This window comes from Cygnus atratus, chromosome 14, assembly GCF_013377495.2.
Source record: "Cygnus atratus isolate AKBS03 ecotype Queensland, Australia chromosome 14, CAtr_DNAZoo_HiC_assembly, whole genome shotgun sequence".
In the NCBI taxonomy this organism is placed as follows: domain Eukaryota; kingdom Metazoa; phylum Chordata; class Aves; order Anseriformes; family Anatidae; genus Cygnus; species Cygnus atratus.
The window spans coordinates 18,560,575-18,580,547 of record NC_066375.1 but is presented as its reverse complement, the minus strand read 5'-3'; the positions used below and the strand labels follow the sequence as shown (position 1 = coordinate 18,580,547).

The following is a 19,973-nucleotide window of genomic DNA, read 5'->3' as shown; positions in this document are numbered from 1 at the left end:
GGTTCCTTTTTCAGCATAATTTGATTCCTGCTTAGTAATTATTTTCACAATAGGTCATAGAATGGTGGATAAACAGACATTTGCAGTGTTCATTTTTTTCCTGCTGCTGTGCCACCTTTACATGTCCTGGATGCATCTCAATACTTGATTTTAAAAAGGTACCTAGAGTATTAGGAATCCATCAGTTTGCAGAGGACCTTAGATCTGCTTTCAAGTATTCCATCAGCAAAACAGAATTACAGAATGGTTTGGGTTGGAAGAGACCTTAAGGACCATCCTGTTCCAATGTCCCTGACACGGGTAGGGATACCTCCCACAAGATCAGGCTGCCCAAAGCCCCATCCAGCCTGGCTTTGACCACTTCCAGTAGAAGTAGAATAAAGACTGAAAGTTGAACATAATCTGGCCTACTAGATCATATATAAGGGTCTCTAATCTTTGCTTCCTATAGAAAGCAGATTCTAAGAACTAGCAGATGACCAGAGAATTCATTGCACATTCTCATTTCTTGTGCTTGTTGGTGAACATGAGAATCTAAAATGGACATTTCTTATTCCATTTGTAACAAGAATACACTATAGTATTTGAAATGTTAGGGGTATGAAAGATTCCTGTACTGGCATCATTCTTACTGGAAATGGGGTATTCTCTCCATGACAATAACAAGTTGAACTAAACGGTTGTCAGCAATGCGGTAAATATGTCCTTTGAAAATAATGATGGTACACAGTGGTGAAAACATTCTGGATTAAAAAGACCTTGAATTAAACAATGAAAGAAATGGTATATTGTCTCTACAGAGCTACATGTTTGTGAATCTTTTGACTCAAAGTCAAGATGGATAGTTTAGTACGCAGGTGAATATTGAACTTTCTTTTTACAATTCTAAAAATGCTTTTAAAAGCAATACAAGTATTTGGAGAAAACAAAGTCTCCAGGATTTTTGGAAGTTTGTCAAATGTGTTCAATGTATCTGAAACATCATTCAAGGCTCCCTAGGCTAGAGTAGAATACGGTTGGCTAGTGCTTAGACAAGTCCAGGTCTACCTAAATGCTTGGGCTGCTAGGGGTTTAATCCACAAGAACACTACCATGGCAGCACGTGGTTCATGTCTCCATTTCTGACCATAACCATATCTGTTTCTTCATCTTTGCAAGTGCTTTAATGCAGTCTTCTGCCTGGTATTCAAGTGTTACTGTCCATTCCTTGCTGATGTTTGATACACGACTGTTTCAGCGAATGTTTCTAGTTTACTTAACCTCTCATATTAAGCAACATTCTTGCATCCAAGCCAATAGCATCATAATGATTTCAGCAAATGTCCGAACGACCAGAGTGGGCCAGTTGAGTGACAGCAGCAGGGAAATGATTTTAGTTTCTAAGAGAACTTAATCCTCACACCAAGGTACAAGTCTGAGTGTGTCTCTGCTGTATAATAAGCCAAGGTAGAGGGCAGACTCAGTCCCACTACTGTGTTTACGCATGTAGCCTGTCAGCATGCCTGTCAGCACCCCTAGACAGGGCCTTTTCTAGCTGTTTATTAATCACATAAAATTAGTATAATGCCTGTTAATGTGTCTTCACAGAAGTCTATTTGCTATTTCTATGAAACTAGAATAAATGTGTCTTTTTGCTCACTTTATAGATTGACTGTGAGAGCAGAGTGTCCAATGCATTTAGAAGACTTTCCTATGGATGCACATGCTTGCCCCTTGAAATTTGGAAGCTGTAAGTTTATTTTTAAATTGAGGTTTCTCCATTTTAAGGCCACTTTACAAAAGTATTTTGCAACTGAGCAAACTTCAAGGTTTTAATTGTGTATTTTCCTATCTTAAATAGGTGTCTTAAATATCCTCCAGTGTCATACTTGGACATTCACAAAGGAGAAAAATGTTAGCACTCAACTTCTGGAAAAATAGCTTAGAAAATATTAATCTTACAGTTGATTTTTTTAAAGTCCCGAAATCAATTTGAGAGAGAAGTAATACGGACTGTGGATAACTCAATTGGTTTAGGTAAAAATAGTTTCGCTACCATAGTCTTACTATGTTTAGAATGAAATTTTGTCTTAGACTGCAATACCATTCATATTACAATCATGTGACACATCTGGAAGTGGAAGATGTCACAAATCTCCTAAGAGAGTCCTACACTTGCAACATTTTTTAACCTTAGATTAGGGAACACACTGAACAAATATAATGTGATTGAAATCAGAGTAATAACTGACACCACTTACAATAAATCAAGAATTTCTCCCAAAAATTTTGATTTGAATTGCAGCCAACCTGTAACTGATACTTTGAAACTTAGCTAAACATATTATTTCCATAAATTAAATATAATCCCTGCTACAACTCTTTAAGATTAAATAAATAAATTGAAGAGCTGTTTTACTCTGGTTGATTCAACACAAACATAGAAGAAAAAATGTGTGGAAAATGTAATAGTGTACAAATTGTTTCCTCAGTGGCTATTTTTTCTAGTAGAAATGGGTCATTTCACTGATAATAGGTACTTAGTGGCTTGATACATTTTAGAAGTCAACCAACAGAACACCCGATTCATTCTTCAAGTGGTACCAGACAGGGTGATAATTTACTTTGGGCTGAATAGCTCTGTGTTTACAATGAGAAAGGACTGATCTTTTGTCTTTAAAGACCTACTAGCCTCCTAGATAAGATTTACAGAACAAAAAGCTCATACAAAGTTGGAGTATAACTGACAGGAACAGTTTACTATTTGAATGCTAAGTTTTCTTACAGCACGTCCAATAAACCTTTCCAAATCTCCCGTGAAACAGCAGAGGGGAAAATGTTAATTAATATAGGGCAGTGGGTCCTGGACCAATAACAGCAGATCTGTGCACCTGGAATCACCCGGGATCCCAGTTACATCAGATGTGGTTGCAGAGCTGAATTTCTCTTGAAATGCACATTAAGGAGTTTATGCTGACTGTATGTTGGATCTGGAAGATAGGAAGACGGGTACTTGTGCATAAAACCTGCTAACATAAAGTTAAACCATCAACAGGTTTTGTATAAATGTGAACTAGCAGACTCAATTTTACACTTCTATCTAAATTTATTCTGTAAAGTATTTTTTTATCATTATATACATTAGTTTTCTTAAATCAAAAAAAAAAAAATCAGAGTTATTTCTAACTGAAATATCATTTTCTGCACCAGAGTCAGAGGTGAATACTAACATTCTAATTTCAGAATGTAGGTATGGGCTACCTGTATATTTTACAGGCTATTTAGAGTATTTTTGTACTTTGAACACAAATGGCCTTCAAGCCAGCTGTTCTTAGCAGGACCTAACAAAACAAGTAAGTCCAAATGCTGGGAAGGGCCATGAGACAAGATCAAGGCCTTTTCAGGGAAACTCTGCTTTCTGCTACTAATTTAAAAGGAGCTTCTAATCTGGGGGAGTGCCTTCTGCAACATGCTTTTACTGCAAACACTGCTTGGGGACTTCACTGTCCAAAAGAGGACCTTAAATATGGGTCTCTCCCATCCTTCCCATTACATTATATAACATAGTTATCAGATTATAAAATATTTCTGTCTGAATACTTAGGTATTGATACAAATAGAACTGTCTCCCACTGGACAAATGGCTGGACTCAGGCAAGTTGTGAAAATAGGTCTCACGGTTGTACATATAAAAAGAGAACAGTTGTAAAATTTAATTGCTGCTTTTTCAGTGGGAATATCCTTTCAATACATTTGGGACATTTTTATCAAACAACTAAAGCAATTCATAAAATTCATCTTAATGGAGTGAAGAATTTACTGAAAAAGACCTTCAATTGTAATGAAAGACACTCTTTATGTACAGATTACAATACCAGACTTAGTAGCTCCCCAAGGTAGTATTTGCCCAGCAGTGTTTGTTTTGAATTAAATTGGATAAGAGTTTTTCCATATCCTCCACTATTTCTCATCTCTTGTTGAAGCTGGATTCAGAAAAGCCTCACATTTGAAGGAGTGGCATATCTCCCAAGGACTCTGCCCATACTGTAGAGGCCAATAAATGCTTGACCCAGTTCCAAGGCTAAAATGATTTGCCAAAATAGCAGTTTGAGCTAGAGGTTATTCCAATGTAAGTACAATGTGACAAATGCTAAAGAGGCTTCTGGAACAACAAAAAGCCATATGTTGGCATAACAAAATCAGAAAGGCAGCTGCTGTCCTCAACTCTTCCCACAAAAATCTGATTGTCAGTTTAAAACTAAGGCCACTCTGGAAAGCAGCACTGAAAGGAGCAAAAGGGTATGTTGAACTTACGCAACGTGTCAACCGGATGCTGAGGGTAGGAGGGAGAACAGACCATCCGTGATGGAAATGGAGAAGTGAACCTGGTGGGGTGAGCTCATTTCCAGCGCTGATGAGCATACTGCCTTCCCTCTGACTCCTAATCCACTGTTTCCCAGCAGCTCAGGAAATCAGTTCCCTCTCTTCCAAACTACTCATGTGATCCAGAACAAGTAAAATGCTTTAAAATTATCTTTTTTTTTTTTTTCCCCTTTTTTATTTTATTTAGCTAGATTAGCAGGCCAATTCTTGTACTTACTGTGGCCATTATTTTTAAGGCCAGAATTATTAAGAAGTAGATTTGCATTTACCACTGCTTCCAAAAGAGCTAACTATATGTTATAGTGCTTAGGGAATAAGAAGTCTGAGGGCAAAAGTAACCTTCCACTTCAATAATGCGGGATCAAATACCATGCAATTAATATACCAGCACACTCCATTCAAAACCACCTCTTTAATCATTGTTATCTCTTACACTGATACGATAAAATTATTAACTCACAAATGAGATCAAGGGAATCAGATTGTTCCTTTCCCTTTCCTGCTTGCCTGTTCTGAAAACGCACAGAGAAAATCTCATCCTGCAGGTAGGAGTCAGTTAGTCACCTATACACACATTTATAGTACCATTTTAGGTGTCCTAAGATGTCCCATCTGGTTTCCAGCTGCCTCTGGTGGGTGCAAGCTTTATGTAGGTTCTAATCACACATTCAGTCCCATACATGTCTTGGATACTCCTAGGTGCCAAGAATGACACTCAATGCCTGTATGTAGACAACTTACTCCCACCCTGAATGCTCAAAGCAAGAGCTGTCAGACTGCAGACTACACAAAATGGCAGAAGAATATTACAATACTACGATAAAAAATGTTATGTATAGTTTAATTCATGAAATAACAGAAATAACACACTAATAACAGCACAAAACACCTGGATGATATATGTAGGATACTACTGAATTATCTATATAACATGCTAGACTAATTGGGTCTGGAAAATAGTGTTTTTCTTTTGCTCTTTTTAGGACTTCGATAAATGTGAACTTGAATAAGTGTGAGCATTCCCCAGAAATAACTAAAGAGGAAAATAGATTCACTGTGATTTAAACTGATGTGAGCCTAGGCAGCCTCAGAACTATCTGCTACGCTTGTTATACAGCAAAGGCACCATGAGAGGGTGATGACAAAATGAAGAGCTCTAGCCAGGCTGAAGAAGAGGTCACTGGAGCTACTCTGAAAAGGACTTATTTTCTGACCGTGGCCCAGACACCACCAAACCACCACAAATTAAAAATACTGGGGCTCGTCTTTCTTTATAGTAGTTAAAGATTAGAATAAGAGCTGGAGTCCTTGCATGCCCATGAAATTCCATGTCTAACTCTCCCTTCCGGTTATTCAGATATTATATAGGTGGGAATGATGTAAGGGAGAGAAAGACTTTCAATGCCATTGAGGGCAAACCTTAATCCAGCCCTACAGCAGCTATTTAGCTGATCATAATACAGATAGACCTATAAAATCACTTATATTCCCCATAATCAGAAAGTTCCAGTATGCTAATTGTGGGTTTTCTACAAGTGATTACAGAGTATTAAATATTCAAAGTACTGCTCAAAACCTTGTTCTGTTAAAGACATATGGCAGTAGATGGACAAAAGCTGAAATGCAATGTATTTGTTTTAAATTAGATGCTTATACCAGAGCAGAGGTTGTGTATGAATGGACACGGGAACCAGCAAGATCAGTGGTTGTGGCTGAAGATGGCTCTCGACTGAACCAGTATGATCTGCTTGGACAAACTGTGGACTCTGGAATTGTTCAGTCCAGTACAGGTTTGTGAAAAAGGTTTACCAGTTTATAGCAAAATGAGACCTCAAAGATCATATTCTTGGAGGCAGTGAAATAAGATGCTGAAAAAAAGCATATAGTCTCTTAAGGAGGTATTTAGAAAGTGAAAAAAATGTCACCAAATTAAAAAAAAAACAAACACACAAACATTTGGAACATCCAAACACAGTATTTAGGTACCTTAATGCTGCCACCAGCTTTTACTCCAAAACTATTAAAAGTGAGATAAACAAATATAGCCATATAGCCCTTGTTTTCAGTATTAGTTAAGTGTAATGTTGAAGCTGGCTAAAAAATTTTGCACTTTGCATTTTCTGTTTCAAGATTTAATCTTTGGGTGTGTTTTGTTGTTGTTTTGTTTGCTTGTTTGTTTTTTATTACTTTGGAAAGGCACAAAAATCTGAATACAGAAATAAACTGAACTTTGAGCATGAACAAGATCTTGAAGTGTTGACTGGAATTAATGTTCTATGAATCGGAGGGAAGCACTCCATTAGACGTAGCTGTATTGCTCTGAATGCCCCTGCAGTTGTAATGGAACTAAAGAAGTACACTTGTACCTGCCTATACCAAACTTCCTAATCTGTCATTCATAAAATGAAGAAATATTTAAAGCAAAGTGAGTCATTTTAAGGTGAACCCTAACTCGTGTCTTATTTTTTTATTTAGCTTCTCAGTATATGTTCATGCGGCCTATTAAGCTAACAAATTTTCTCATAGACTAAAATTTCCAGTGGACCACTATTCAGAGGTTACTGCTTGGAAGCTTCTGTTGATGTAATCATAAAAGTAAGTGGGATGGCAGAAATAAGGACTTTGCATAAGAAATATCAACACAACTGCTTCCACAGATTCACTACATTCATTATTGAGCACTGAGGTCAGCATCGGTCAAAGAGAAAGAAAAGCAGAGAGAACTTTCCGCCTGGCCATAGACAGAAATATTCCTGTTGATTTCTTTGGAGCCAGTAATTCACCTCACCTGCCCTTTCCTGGCAAGTCAGTGTGATTTGTGAGGGACTGCAAGGATCCTGAGCTCTGTGCTCTTTCTCTTCGGAGGCTGTTCACTCAGAGAGACCGCAGCAACCTGCATGGCTGCCCTTTTGCACTCATTGCCAATTCCCTGCTTACTCGATGCATTTTAAGGGCAGCAGGACAGTCAGAAAAGACTCATAAACTTGGGAACATATTTAAACTGAACAGATAATAGCAGATATAATTCAGGGTAGTTAGATGGTATTGTGAGAAGCACCCTTTAAATTCTTAAGACAGTCAGATAATAGATGTTTAAATAGAATTAAGGCAAACCTAAGAAGTGTAAAAATTCTTTATATATTTCCATGAAGTAACTAAATTACATTTCCTTTGCCCATGATATTTCATAGGTTTGAATTCTGCCTCCTTTTTTCTGCCTGAAATTTTTACCATGCTAATCCATAAAGTTAAATGAAGTGTTATTAAAATTTACTAAAACAAATATGCTGTTGTTTAGATGCAGAAAAACATTCCAAAAAATTAAATACAATGACTATCAAAACTAAATCCGAGCCCGTTAAATAATCTTTTAGTTCCAAACTTGCAACCCTCTTAAATTAATACCTGATAAGAATATACAGTGGAAGAAACATTGATTGTTTTCAAATTCAACATCTCAAGGAAAAGTGCTTCTTGATATTTGCCTTCACCAAAATAATGGTGGGGTCAGAAGTGGGTAATGGCCACCTTTCTCCCCATTCAGATAGCTGGGCAGCTATCTCAACACAATCCTCCGGCACATTTTTATCCTCTGATCATCTCTGTTTTAAGACATGACATACGTAATGAAAAATGTGAAACCCCTCCCTATTTTTAGAGGGGTGGAGATTGACTCATCTGACAAAAAGACAAAAGGATCTTTCTTTCTTGTTCGGGGTCTAGAACAAGATAAATACAAATTCTGATTTTTTTCATGAAAAGAGATCTGCACTTGTCGTTGTCTTCAAGATAGTCTTTCAAAGACTAAAATGCTTTTACAATCTAGTTATTTACTCATCATAGAATGCCTCGGGTTGGAAGGGACCTTAAAGATCATCTAGCTCCAACCCCCCTCAGGTTGCCCAAGGCTCCCATCCAGCCTAGCCTTGAACACCTCCAGGGACAGGGCATCCACAACTTCTCTGGGCAACCTGTTCCCATGCCTCACTGCTTCTACAGTGAAAAATTTCTTCCTAATGTCTAATCTAAGTCTATCCTCTTTTAGTTTAAGATCATTGCCCCTTGTCTTCTCATTATCTACCTGAGTAAAGAGTCCTTCTCCATCCTTTTTATAAGCCCCCTTTCAAGTATTGAAGGGCTTCAATGAGGTCTCCCCAGAGGCTTCTCTTCTCCAGGCTGAGCACCCCCATCTCTCTGAGTGGAAGAGGAATTGGTTGGAAGTTGTACAGTGGTCAGCAGCTGTCATGTGGCCATGCATTTTAATTAAAGACAAAATATGGGAAACTGAAGATTCAGTAAATAACTGGAGTGTTTTAATCTCTTATAGTTATTTAAGTAAAATCCATTAAAGATCTATTGTATTCTAATAAATGACTCCAGTCCATTGGTATTTTGGACACCTACAAAAATGTTTTTGACTTATAACTGAACTGTAAGCATTATTCTAGGCCTATGTTTTGCCTGAGATGCTCATGGCATTACCTTTAACTGACTTCTAGCTCAGAACTATTGTCTTAACAGATGAGAGTAATCCCTGTCTTTTAAATTGCCTTCATGCTTCGAATCTCATTCTCATTTTCCAGAGGTTAAAATACTTTCATAATTTAGGGCAGCTAAGTAAAGCTTCAGAGCAGAGTGATGTGTTCACTCTATATTCTTAGCTTGCCAGCTACAATCACTGAATTAATTCTGACACATCATTGTGAACATTTTATATCTGATTGCATTAAAATAGTTTCCCATGACATATTGTAGTAGATGAAATTTAATTATTGGTTTTTCTAGCTAAGACTGGCACCCTTCAGAAAATTATAATCTCTGTTGTAGGTTGTTCTGGTGAAAGTTACAGAACAACAGGTAAAAATCAAGTCAAGGCCCCCCTTACTGTTCCTGAAGTCCTCTTTTCTGAAAGAATATTTTCCTTGTATATCCTTTGCTCTAGCTCTCAATTTTTAATTGGTTCTCTTTTCCGTCCTTTGCTACTGACTTCTATTTTATATTGAAACATACAGGGAGTATTGTCACATCTTATTTATAAGATTTCCTCAGGGTTATATATTGAGAAAGATTGTTCAACTGAATGTTCTTTTACACTCTGAATTAAAGAAAAGGGCATTTGACATGCTCAGTGCATAAGCAGTCAACGTCTAGACATAGTTTTTCAATCCAGTTTAAGCTTTTCCTGTACAAGTGCAACAGTCTCTTTCCAGTTGCCTATATTTTAAAAGAGAATAATGGTAATTTCACATCATCTCTAATCTAGACAGAGGTTTTCATCCAGTCACATTTCCACCTGTTTCTTTCCTAAGCTAATGTCTATTGAATAAAGAATCAATCTACGGTGAACAATATGTCACAAGTATAGGTTTTCCAGTCTATATACTGTTTTTCAAAATCTGTTTTCAATGATATTGTCAATAATGTCTGTAAATATTTGCTGTCCTCTGGAAGAAATGGTTTATAGAGTTATATAAATACTTAAGATGCCTTTTGTATGTAATTGGAATACCCAGATCATATATTCTTGTAGCACCTTAAAAGTTACTGGTAATGAAAATATTATACGTTATTCTTGCTTTGGCCATTTACTATGGGAGAGAATATTAATTTAGTAAGGAACTGAATTAGTGGTATAGGGATGCTTAATCTTCAGAGCAGATAAAGCACAAACAGTGATAATACAAACATAATCACATCAACAATTACAGCTACAGCTTGGCCCTACTGAAACATTTCTGACTTCCTGTCTCCATTCAGTCATTGTTTGATGTTTACATGTGTATATTACAGTGTTTCCACCTCCTATTAGAATGAAACCTTTCACAAGAGGCCTAAACAGCCACCAGTTAATGGAGACTTTTATTCACAACTCAGTGAAGAAGATGAAAAAGATGCAAATTTAATTAGCATTTCCCAGAACTGTCTAGTTTTGTATTATTAGTGGAACTTGATTATTAAATGGTGGAACCTTTATTATTAAATATTTTCTTCAGAGCTGACCCAATTTGATCTGAGGACTTCTTATTTTTATAATAGTAGTGATTATAATGAAAAGTGAGTTCCTATAAGGTCTTTTAATTTGTTTATTTATAAAAGCTTTAAGGTTTTTGTTGTTGTTTGTTTTGTTTTGTTTTTTTTTTTTTTAGGAGAATATGTTGTTATGACTACACATTTTCATTTGAAAAGAAAGATTGGTTACTTTGTCATTCAGACTTACCTGCCATGCATCATGACAGTGATATTGTCACAGGTGTCCTTCTGGCTTAACAGAGAATCTGTTCCAGCAAGAACTGTATTTGGTAAGAAAGACCTATAAACTCCTTGGCAATCACATGCCAGATAATTTTAAGAAATTTTGTGATAAAAGTGGTTATGTGTAATGTGATATTGGAGAACAGCAGGAGCCTGTACATAGTGCAGTACACAACAGTTAATGTGTTTCATTGTGAAGGTGCATCAGAAGCTGATACAAGTTCAAAAGCTTTTAAACTGACTGTAAAAAGAGACCTGAAAATATCTCAATCAATCTATTCCAGTTCTACTTTTCCAAAACAATAAATATATGAATAAAACATTTCCGATAAATGGCAATGGCTTTCATGGCGGGGATTGTCAAAAAGTTTTAATCAATGGGTGTTGGTCCTTTGACATCCTTAGGCCCTTTGAAAATTCTTATCCTGAAAATCCCTTTTGTAGGCTGCTGTCTCCTGTTGAAATCAGAGATCATCTATTGTGCAATGAAAAGATGCACTTAATGAATGCAGTAAGAAGGGAGTCTGTGGGATTCTAAGTTTATACAGTTGGTCCCTAGTATTTTAACTGCTGCCTGCAAACACTTATTTTAAAATTAGAAAAAAACAACTAGCATGTTTTTTGAAGCTATTAATCCAAGTCAAGCACATGGTTAAAAAAAAAAAAAAGATATAACAAATCTGGTTAGGGAAAATAGAACCTAAGATTTTTGGAATGTTACCTAGTCTTTTTGTGGGACATCTGAACATCTTTGGCAGGAGGAGGTGGAAAAACACACAGCCAAGTTGGTCTTTAGACCCATTTCCCTGCCTCGGGGCAGTGCTGGGGCAAGATGCCACAGGCCCTCCTGCTTTGCTGAAAAGAGTTTATGCATTTACACTGTACACAGCAAAACTGGAGAGAATAACAAGGCCTGATGTTGAGAAACATGCAGACACTGTTCAACTGTTGTTGAACAAGAGCTGCTTTTATTGACCTTTTTCTTGCTCTCTTCATAGTTTTGCTTTAGTTTCCCAAAACCTCTGGAAATAATTCATAACATGCATAACCTTAGACCTCATGAACCAAGTAAAGACTTTCTGTAGATGTATGGATTTGCATTTACGAAAGAATGGTTTAAAGCACAAGATAATTAAATTTGATTTACATAATATGATTAATGTCTATAATTAGTTCAGAAGTTTTATTACTGAGAACTGATCTGGGACTTATATGAGCCTCTGTACTCAAAGCTACTGAAATTGTAACTATTTTATCTCTCTTTGCACATGCCATTTAAAAAGAAATGTCAGATCAGCATTTTGCAATGCCGTACTTCATTGTCCCTAGATGGAGAACAAAATTTACTAGTCTCATAATGAATAATAAATAATACTGTATGGTGTTGCAGCTGTTATCTTGAGATATCTCAAAATTTTCCTCTTAGAAGGCACTATTTAGTAAATAGTGTTTTGTTTGCTTTATCATAACATAACAAGATAGGTTTTTTCATTTCCTAATGGCAGTGAAAAAATGTCACAGAATATTTTGCATGCATGTATGTATACAGCTTAGATATTTTAGCCCACTTACTAATGCAGACCATATAAATTATAAAACCTGCTTGGCTACTACATAAGAGAAATATAAGCTCACCAATAATGAGTCAAAGATGAGATTAGGTTGTCTCTCGGGGAAGGAAATTGCTTCCTCACTAGGCACCAAAAATTCAAGTTCTTTACACCAGTACATAAATACATTGTTCATTATTTGCCCTATTTTAGACCGCTGCACATTTTCAATAACACTTAGTGCAGTGAAGATGAACTAGCAAAACACATTCAATACGTGACACTGGAGTTGTCAAGGTAACTTGTGGACATACAGTTTGATGTATATGTCTAGCTTACGCTTGTAGATTTTTTTTCAAGCTGTTATAGGCAGAATGAGTTCAATACAGCCCTGTGACTCAGTGAAAGCTCCATGGCCAGCTAAGGAAAAAAGCATCATCAGCAATGGAACAAGCGGATATCAGAAATACAAATGCATTGTTACTGTTCCTACATAAGGTCATTGCTATTTTCAGTGCATCAGTAAATAAAAGGACAGAGATCTCTAAAACCATCAACTTAAATATGTGGAATATATCACATAAAGCTTAGTATGTTTGAGTATAGGTTTGAAGGAACATATATAAATGTTACCATTAATCAGGCTGAGTAACATGAAAACAATGTTTTTAAGTTTTATATCTTATTATCTTAGAACTGTTGCAAGAAAGAACTAAAAATATGAAAGTTTTACATCTGCAGTGCAATTCACAGGGCTTGGATAAGGAACAGGAACAATAATTCCTCAAATTCCATGAAGCATAAAGTAGCATCCGGTCCAAAACTCAAAATATTATTTCCATCCCCATTTAAAAAAAAATACCATTCTACTAAAACAATGTCAAAGAACAAAGGTATAAAAGAGAAGTTACAGAGAACCTGCAACTTCCACAGGAATTGAAATTTGATTTTAAGTGAATTTAAGTTGAGAGGTCTATAAAAATTAGGGGTAGAAATAAGGGTTTCACTTCTATTGTAATAGTCGAGAATTGAAACACAAAATATAGCCACTGATATAAAGACCTAAAAACTGTTTGTTTTTCAGGAGTAACAACTGTCCTAACAATGACTACGTTGAGCATTAGTGCAAGGAATTCACTACCCAAGGTGGCCTATGCCACTGCTATGGATTGGTTTATAGCGGTTTGTTACGCCTTCGTGTTTTCTGCACTCATCGAATTTGCAACAGTGAATTACTTCACAAAGAGAGGTTATGCATGGGATGGCAAAAGTGTCGTTCCTGAAAAGGTAACACCACTTAATATTTATTCCAACAGGTCATATTATGTCATGCATGATCTCCATATATTTTAGCCTATTAGAGCTCCTGTGCAATTTAAATAATTATTCTAAAAGTTTCCTCATGCTCACCCACACAGCATTTCTACACACACACACACACAGAATAATTGCTTAGACACTGAGTACCTCAATATGTAGTCTTCTTCTCTGGATGATATTTAATGCTATTAATAACATAAAAAATATGCATAGTCTCTGAATTTTCATAGAGAAAAAAAAACATTTTTGCAAACAGGCTCTGGGATTTTGACTTGTGCAGATAAGCAGGAAGGAGACACTTTTTTTTTTTTTTAAAGGGAAGGCAATTCATTCTCTAATATTTTAGCAAGAGAAAGTATTCATGCCTCAATATATATGTAGAAGAAAATCTCGTGACTGCAGTACTTGAGAGTTTTCAAATTATATTGCTCCCCAACTTAAACTTCAAGAGAGTTGCCATGTAGCCATGATCAAGTAAATCACTACAGAACCTTTTCTTTCCTTTGCCTCCTGTTTTTTCCCTATTAACAAAAAAAAAAAAAGTTATTCCTAATTCTTAGCATATAGGAGAAGTTGAATTGTTTTGGGGGAAGCATTGACAGTCATTTTGGGAGTCTGTAATCCTGTTCCACACATCCCTCAAGGAAATGAAGGACATCACATTGACTCCTTTGGTATGGGATTAGACTGTCTGAAAATCACATATGCATCAATAAACTGTCAAGGGTGCATACGAGATGAAAGAAAAAGTTTCTGATTTCCTATGAAATATCATGTGAGCTCCTTCTGTGAGGAAGCTAATTTTGGTTATTTTTTTAAGAGATCTTGAAAGAGACTTTTAACTTGCCTAATTACTTATTACGAACATTCACGGATTAGAGATTCAGCAGAATAAATATTTGGAGGAGCAGATGTTACTCATTGGTATGCGAATATATGTGTTTAATTCAGGAATGTATGCCTATATATAAATATTCTTTATCTTTTTTTTTTCTATTTTAGTTGCATAAGACTCTCAATGAGAAAATAGAAATAAAATTAAGACATTTACAAGATGAGAACAAACATAAAAGTATTGCAGAACAAAGTGAAATAACTTAAAAGTACGGTGTTGAGCTTCACGACAGTTTGTCAATATTGAGTTTTCAGTTACTGATGATACTTTCATTGAAAGTCATTTATTTGCTTCTTTGTTTTGCCCCTATCTTCATGATATCTATTTTTAATAAAATAGATGGTATTAATAAAACATAATAATTGAATATTAAATATTGCCTTTTGAACATAGCCTACCTGGTAGCATAAGTTACTATAACCAGCCACTTAATCTGTTTCAAATAAAACTATTATTTTCAGGAAAAACAAAACAAAAACAAAAAAACACAACAGTAAATACGCAATATTCAGCCTACGTTTCCTTCCTGCATAGGACTCTATGTCATGCTTCTACAAGCCTCTATCCACTTGTCCAGATGCTTTTGCAGCTTTTCTGCACGCTCTCAGGTATCCTGCAGGAACCCTTCTGCTTCCTTAAATGTTCATCACTTGAACAAGATTTTTTTTTTCTTTTTATACTAAAGCCAACCTACTGGCTTGTTTATACAGCTATAAATCTGTAGTTGATCTGTTATAAATAGTAAAACAAAAAACCAAAAACCACTCCCTCCCTGGGATAGCTGCAGCTTGAAAACAGAATTATGCTTGCTGTTTAGTGAAATAATGTAATAAAAAATCACACCTAGCATTATTATTTGCCTTCTAGAGGACTAAATCATCAACATTTGCTTTAGCTTTTTGGGGCAATCACTGCCTAATGATTTTCTAAGCTCCCTCTGTTTTTTTTTTTAATCTGTTTTCTCATAAATGGTGCTTCTCTTTACACCTCCTTATCAATCTAGTATATCTCTTCTCTATATCCTTGTGCAGTGCTGGAAGAAGGGTTCAGACTGTCTGCAGCCTGGACAGTTGAATTCCAGCTGACATCCCCACACAAAACTTTTTTTTTTCTCTCACAAGTAAAATACTAGAAAACACAAGGACCCATTTGAAAATCTAGATACTCTTTCCAGTAAGTTCTCCACTGAAAGCTTTTCAACACGTTCTTGCTTTAGCAATACAGGTAGGTGTACTGGGTCTATACCACACTAGATAGCTAAAAAATTGAACAGCTATTTAGGGCCCTATATTCAGAATGACATTTCATCCATTACGAACCAGTTGTAACACTCAAACATGAACTTCAGCTTTGTTTTCCTTAATTCATATGCTTCTGGCATGTAACCTTAATGTAAAAAGACTAGTAGATTTGCCTATTTCTAAATAATTCACTCTTTTAGTGCACGATCACATTATATATTTATTGCGTATTTTTATGTATGAACTGTGTTAGAATGCATTATAAAAAACATTATTTGTCTAAACATTGGAAAGCTACATTTAAAAACTAAGTGTCTTTTAAAGTTTTTGGCCTGGTCAGGTAGCACAGTTGATTAAGGCAATGTTGAATTCTGAGTCGATCATCACTGCTAATTACCATTAAAGGTAATTTTGTGTATCAGTAAGCCTAGCTACCAGTACAAGTCCTCATTATAGTTTATCAATCACATACGTCGGTTTAACTAATACAAGTAATCCAGACTGATGATTCTGTCCATGTCTTCATCTAAATATTTTGCATGAGTCATGTGCCCAAATATTAGCTTCTTACTTAGAGCCTATCACAATTTGTGGTGTAAACTTCTTTTGTTGCAAAAGTTCATGGTGCTTTTTCAGTTTGTTATCTATCAAGAAAACAGTAAGAGTAAAATATTTTCTTCTTTTTTCAGCCAAAGAAAGTGAAGGATCCTCTCATTAAGAAAAATAACACATACACAGCTGCAGCTACAAGCTACACCCCTAATATTGCAAGGGACCCTGGGCTGGCAACCATTGCTAAAAGTGCAACGATAGAGCCCAAAGAAGTTAAGCCAGAAGCAAAACCTGCAGAACCCAAGAAAACTTTTAACAGCGTCAGCAAAATTGATCGACTATCAAGAATAGCCTTCCCATTGCTTTTTGGAATCTTTAATTTAGTCTATTGGGCTACCTATTTAAACCGGGAGCCCCAGTTAAAAGCCCCAACTCCCCACCAATAACCTCATTTATTCATCTAGCTCTGTTTTGTCTTTTGCTCTGGGAATTGCTTCCCGTTTTCACACACAGTAATTCCCATATGCTTCATTGCCTCTGTCTTAAAGAAAATAAAGGTTTCTTCATTTAACCAGAAGTAAAATATATCCGTATATGTAAAAACCCAGTGTCCAAGGGAGAGAAGGATATATGCTATATAATTTAACAAACTGACTCTTGAAAAGGGAAAGATCTAATAATGAAAAAGAAAAGCATTTTAGATACCTTAAGTACTGACTGTCCCCAACAGATATTGTATATGGACATGAAAAAGATATTTTTATTCAATGGATTGTGAGGAGCAGGATAATATTCTTTACAAAGTCCATGTTGCATATACTATGCTGTACCATTCAACCACTGTTTATAATCTTTTCAAGGATGTAAAGCTTCCCATTTGCCGAATCCTTGCTGAAATAACATAAAATGTTATTTTCCTAATCCTTCGTCCCTTCTATACTCCAAACCACCTGATTTATAATATTAAATGGTCTTTAAAGAAAAAGGGAAATTATTCACTGTAGGTACAGTTTATCACTGTATAGCACATAAGATCTAATGGTAACAAATGCTTTAATCTGCTGTCTTACTGCAGTCTTGTTCTAAGCATTAAGTTGTCCCTAGACTAGATTTAAAACAAGTTGCACAATCAAGTGCATATCCCAAGTCCCCTCTATCTCCTGTGTAATCCAAACAAATCCTGGATGCTTTTACAGATAGGTTTTATTCATCACTATGTTTTAGAAAGTTAAAAAAATCACAAGCTCTAGATATGTTGAATGTATTCTTTTATAAAATGATACATTAAAAAAAGCTTTAGATTGAAATTTATGGATAGCAGAAAGACAAAATATAGTATTTAAATAATATATGTAAATACGCAGCATGAGATTGTACATTTCTTTTTTTTTTTTATAATTTTTTTAAAGTTTTGATCTTAAAACATCATTTAGGATTCACCTCTTAGCTCTTAATATGTTACCTAATGCTCAATAAAACATATTTAGAGCCTAGATGAAGAAAAAAGTATTGGTACTGGAAAGCCTAAAAAATACATAGAAAGTGCTTGGAATTATTTCCATTTGTAAAGTGGTTAAGTGTACAGTAGCTTGCAATTTGACAATGTCATCTGATGTTTACTATTAGATTAACGACTGGTCTGCTCAGGTCATGCATAAATAATAAAGAATGGGATTATATTTGGTAGGTAAAAATGATGAAATATTAAGACAGAAGTTCATCTGTATATTACTGCTATATTTGCTGATACATAACTGTTACAATAAGTGATGTAATATATGTAGCATTAAATACAAAAAAAGTCATACAGAAAAGAATGTACAGGAAAATAGATTTTATTGAGTAAACTTATAACATTTCATTTTTACTGTAGCAATATATTTGTAGGAACAATATGTAAGGGCTTTAAATACAAGATGTCCATTTTGCGGGTACTGTGCTCCCTTAAAAAAATCTAGACAGTATTCCTATTGCTGATTCTTAGAAATAAAACTTCAGATAAAGATTTTTCAAAGAGATGGGAAGAATGGTGGTGCAAGCATCAATTCAAAAACCATAATACATGGTACAGAATGAATTTTAAAACAATACTACATGGACCTCCAGAGAAACTGCGAATGAGAATCAAATTTCATAGTCGTGTTTCAGGCAATGTTTTATAAACTTTCTCAATAAATCAGAAAGTTGACATTCTCTACGTTAAAAAAAAAATGGAAATAGTTACTGTTTTATTTAGTGTTTTTTGTTGGTTTTTGTTTGTTTGGTTGGTTCTTTTTAATGCTTCACTGTCTAACATCTAGTCCTGTCTAAACTTGATAAATTATCTGATTGGATCTTATTGAAAGGGGATGTTTTCATCTTCTGGTATCATGTGTAGATATATGTATAGAAAAAAATAAACTATGGCTCTTTAACTTCAGTGTACTTGTTTATCTTGTTATTTTTGGCGTTAAACTAGTGTGTTCATTTAGGGCATTTTATCCTCCTAGTAATTCATAGCTACCTTTTGGTCTGCATTTTGCACATTAGATGTGAATATTACTTAATTAGTCTGCTTTTTGCTATGCAATGACTGCATAATATCACCTCTTAGTTTGTTAGTCTATGCCAATAGTATTATACTGTACAAACTTGATTGCAGAGTTTATCAAAGACAAGGTATTCTATGTAGCTTTTTTACAGTGCTTTGCTAAACCATGTAATAATAGTAAGTCTTCCTTGAAAATAATGATACACTCTTATAGAGGACAGTTTCTGTTTACTCCTGGGATAATTTTAAAAAGATGACATTGAATGTTTATTGCACCTCAGTGCAGTGATGTGGCAATAAAACCTAAATCTAATAGAGGTTGTTTATGGCAGAAGCATGTATTGCTTTACAGAGTTTAGCAAAAGCTCTTTATTTTATGTCAGACTGTAATTCTATTATAATAATAAAGCTAAAAATGTTCAATAATGAAAGTGAATGTTTTACTTTGGTTTTCTTTAGTTACTGCTTTTTACAACACATTGCTTTATAAACTGCTATTCATTCAAAAACTTTTCGTAGATTTGGTAATGAATGCAGTTTAATGGATGTAATTTTTCTGTTCAGTGTTTTCAACAGGAATATTTCCAAAATCTGATTTGACTTTCAAAAAATATCATTCAGTCTACATAACGTATTTCCAGTAAAGCAATAAATTGAATCTGATGAACAATTGGTGAGGTTTAGTACCACAACAATGAATATGATATGTGGTGGAAAGAGAATAAAATATGCTCTCTCCCACCTAAAGTGGCCGATAAACCATTAGTAAAGATGTGGATCTTTTTATTATAGATGTCGTATAAATACAGATCTAAGGTCTAAGAAAGACTGTCAGGACAGGACCTCAGGTGGTATAAAATAACACTATTTCACTTATTTAATGAGTTATGGGGATAGCATTTAGACATGTGTATGTATAGCTTAAAAACACTCCAGTCTTTCTTTTCCACATAGAAGAATACCAGATACAGGAAAAGTAATTCAAGTGCACTCAGCCCTCAAATTTTCTTGGGCAAGGTCCTGGGAGTAAGCCTCATACTCTTATGTAGAGAAACAGAAACAGAAAAAACCAGTGGCAGGCATTTTTCAAAGGAACCAAAGCAGGAAAGACTCATAAACGTATATAACAATATTTATAGCATTCTTAAGAAACTGAGTCTCACAAAACAACTTATCAAAATAGAAGGAAAGATAGCATTAATATGGGCAAAAAAAAAACAAAGAACACAAAAGAAAAAAACGAAACTAATTATTCTGCTTTCCTCTATATT

At 35.1% G+C, this 19,973-nt stretch overlaps 1 protein-coding gene across 4 annotated transcripts in view; it reads left to right on the top strand.

The window, feature by feature from the left end:
- GABRA1 (gamma-aminobutyric acid type A receptor subunit alpha1) overlaps nt 1–19,130 on the top strand; it is a 42,253-nt gene extending 23,123 nt beyond the window's left edge. For 3 of the 4 annotated variants that reach the window (XM_050713621.1, XM_050713622.1, XM_035563966.2), the window contains 5 exons: nt 1,647–1,729; nt 6,009–6,152; nt 10,509–10,661; nt 13,249–13,451; nt 16,310–19,124. In XM_050713621.1, the coding sequence (XP_050569578.1) occupies nt 1,647–1,729; nt 6,009–6,152; nt 10,509–10,661; nt 13,249–13,451; nt 16,310–16,618 (892 nt within the window). In that variant the 3' untranslated portion in view covers nt 16,619–19,124. Of the gene's footprint in view, nt 1–1,646; nt 1,730–6,008; nt 6,153–10,508; nt 10,662–13,248; nt 13,452–16,309 lie in introns of all 4 variants that reach the window. The other variant, XM_035563967.2, reaches the window with a different exon arrangement.
- Nucleotides 19,131–19,973: the final 843 nt, after the last annotated feature.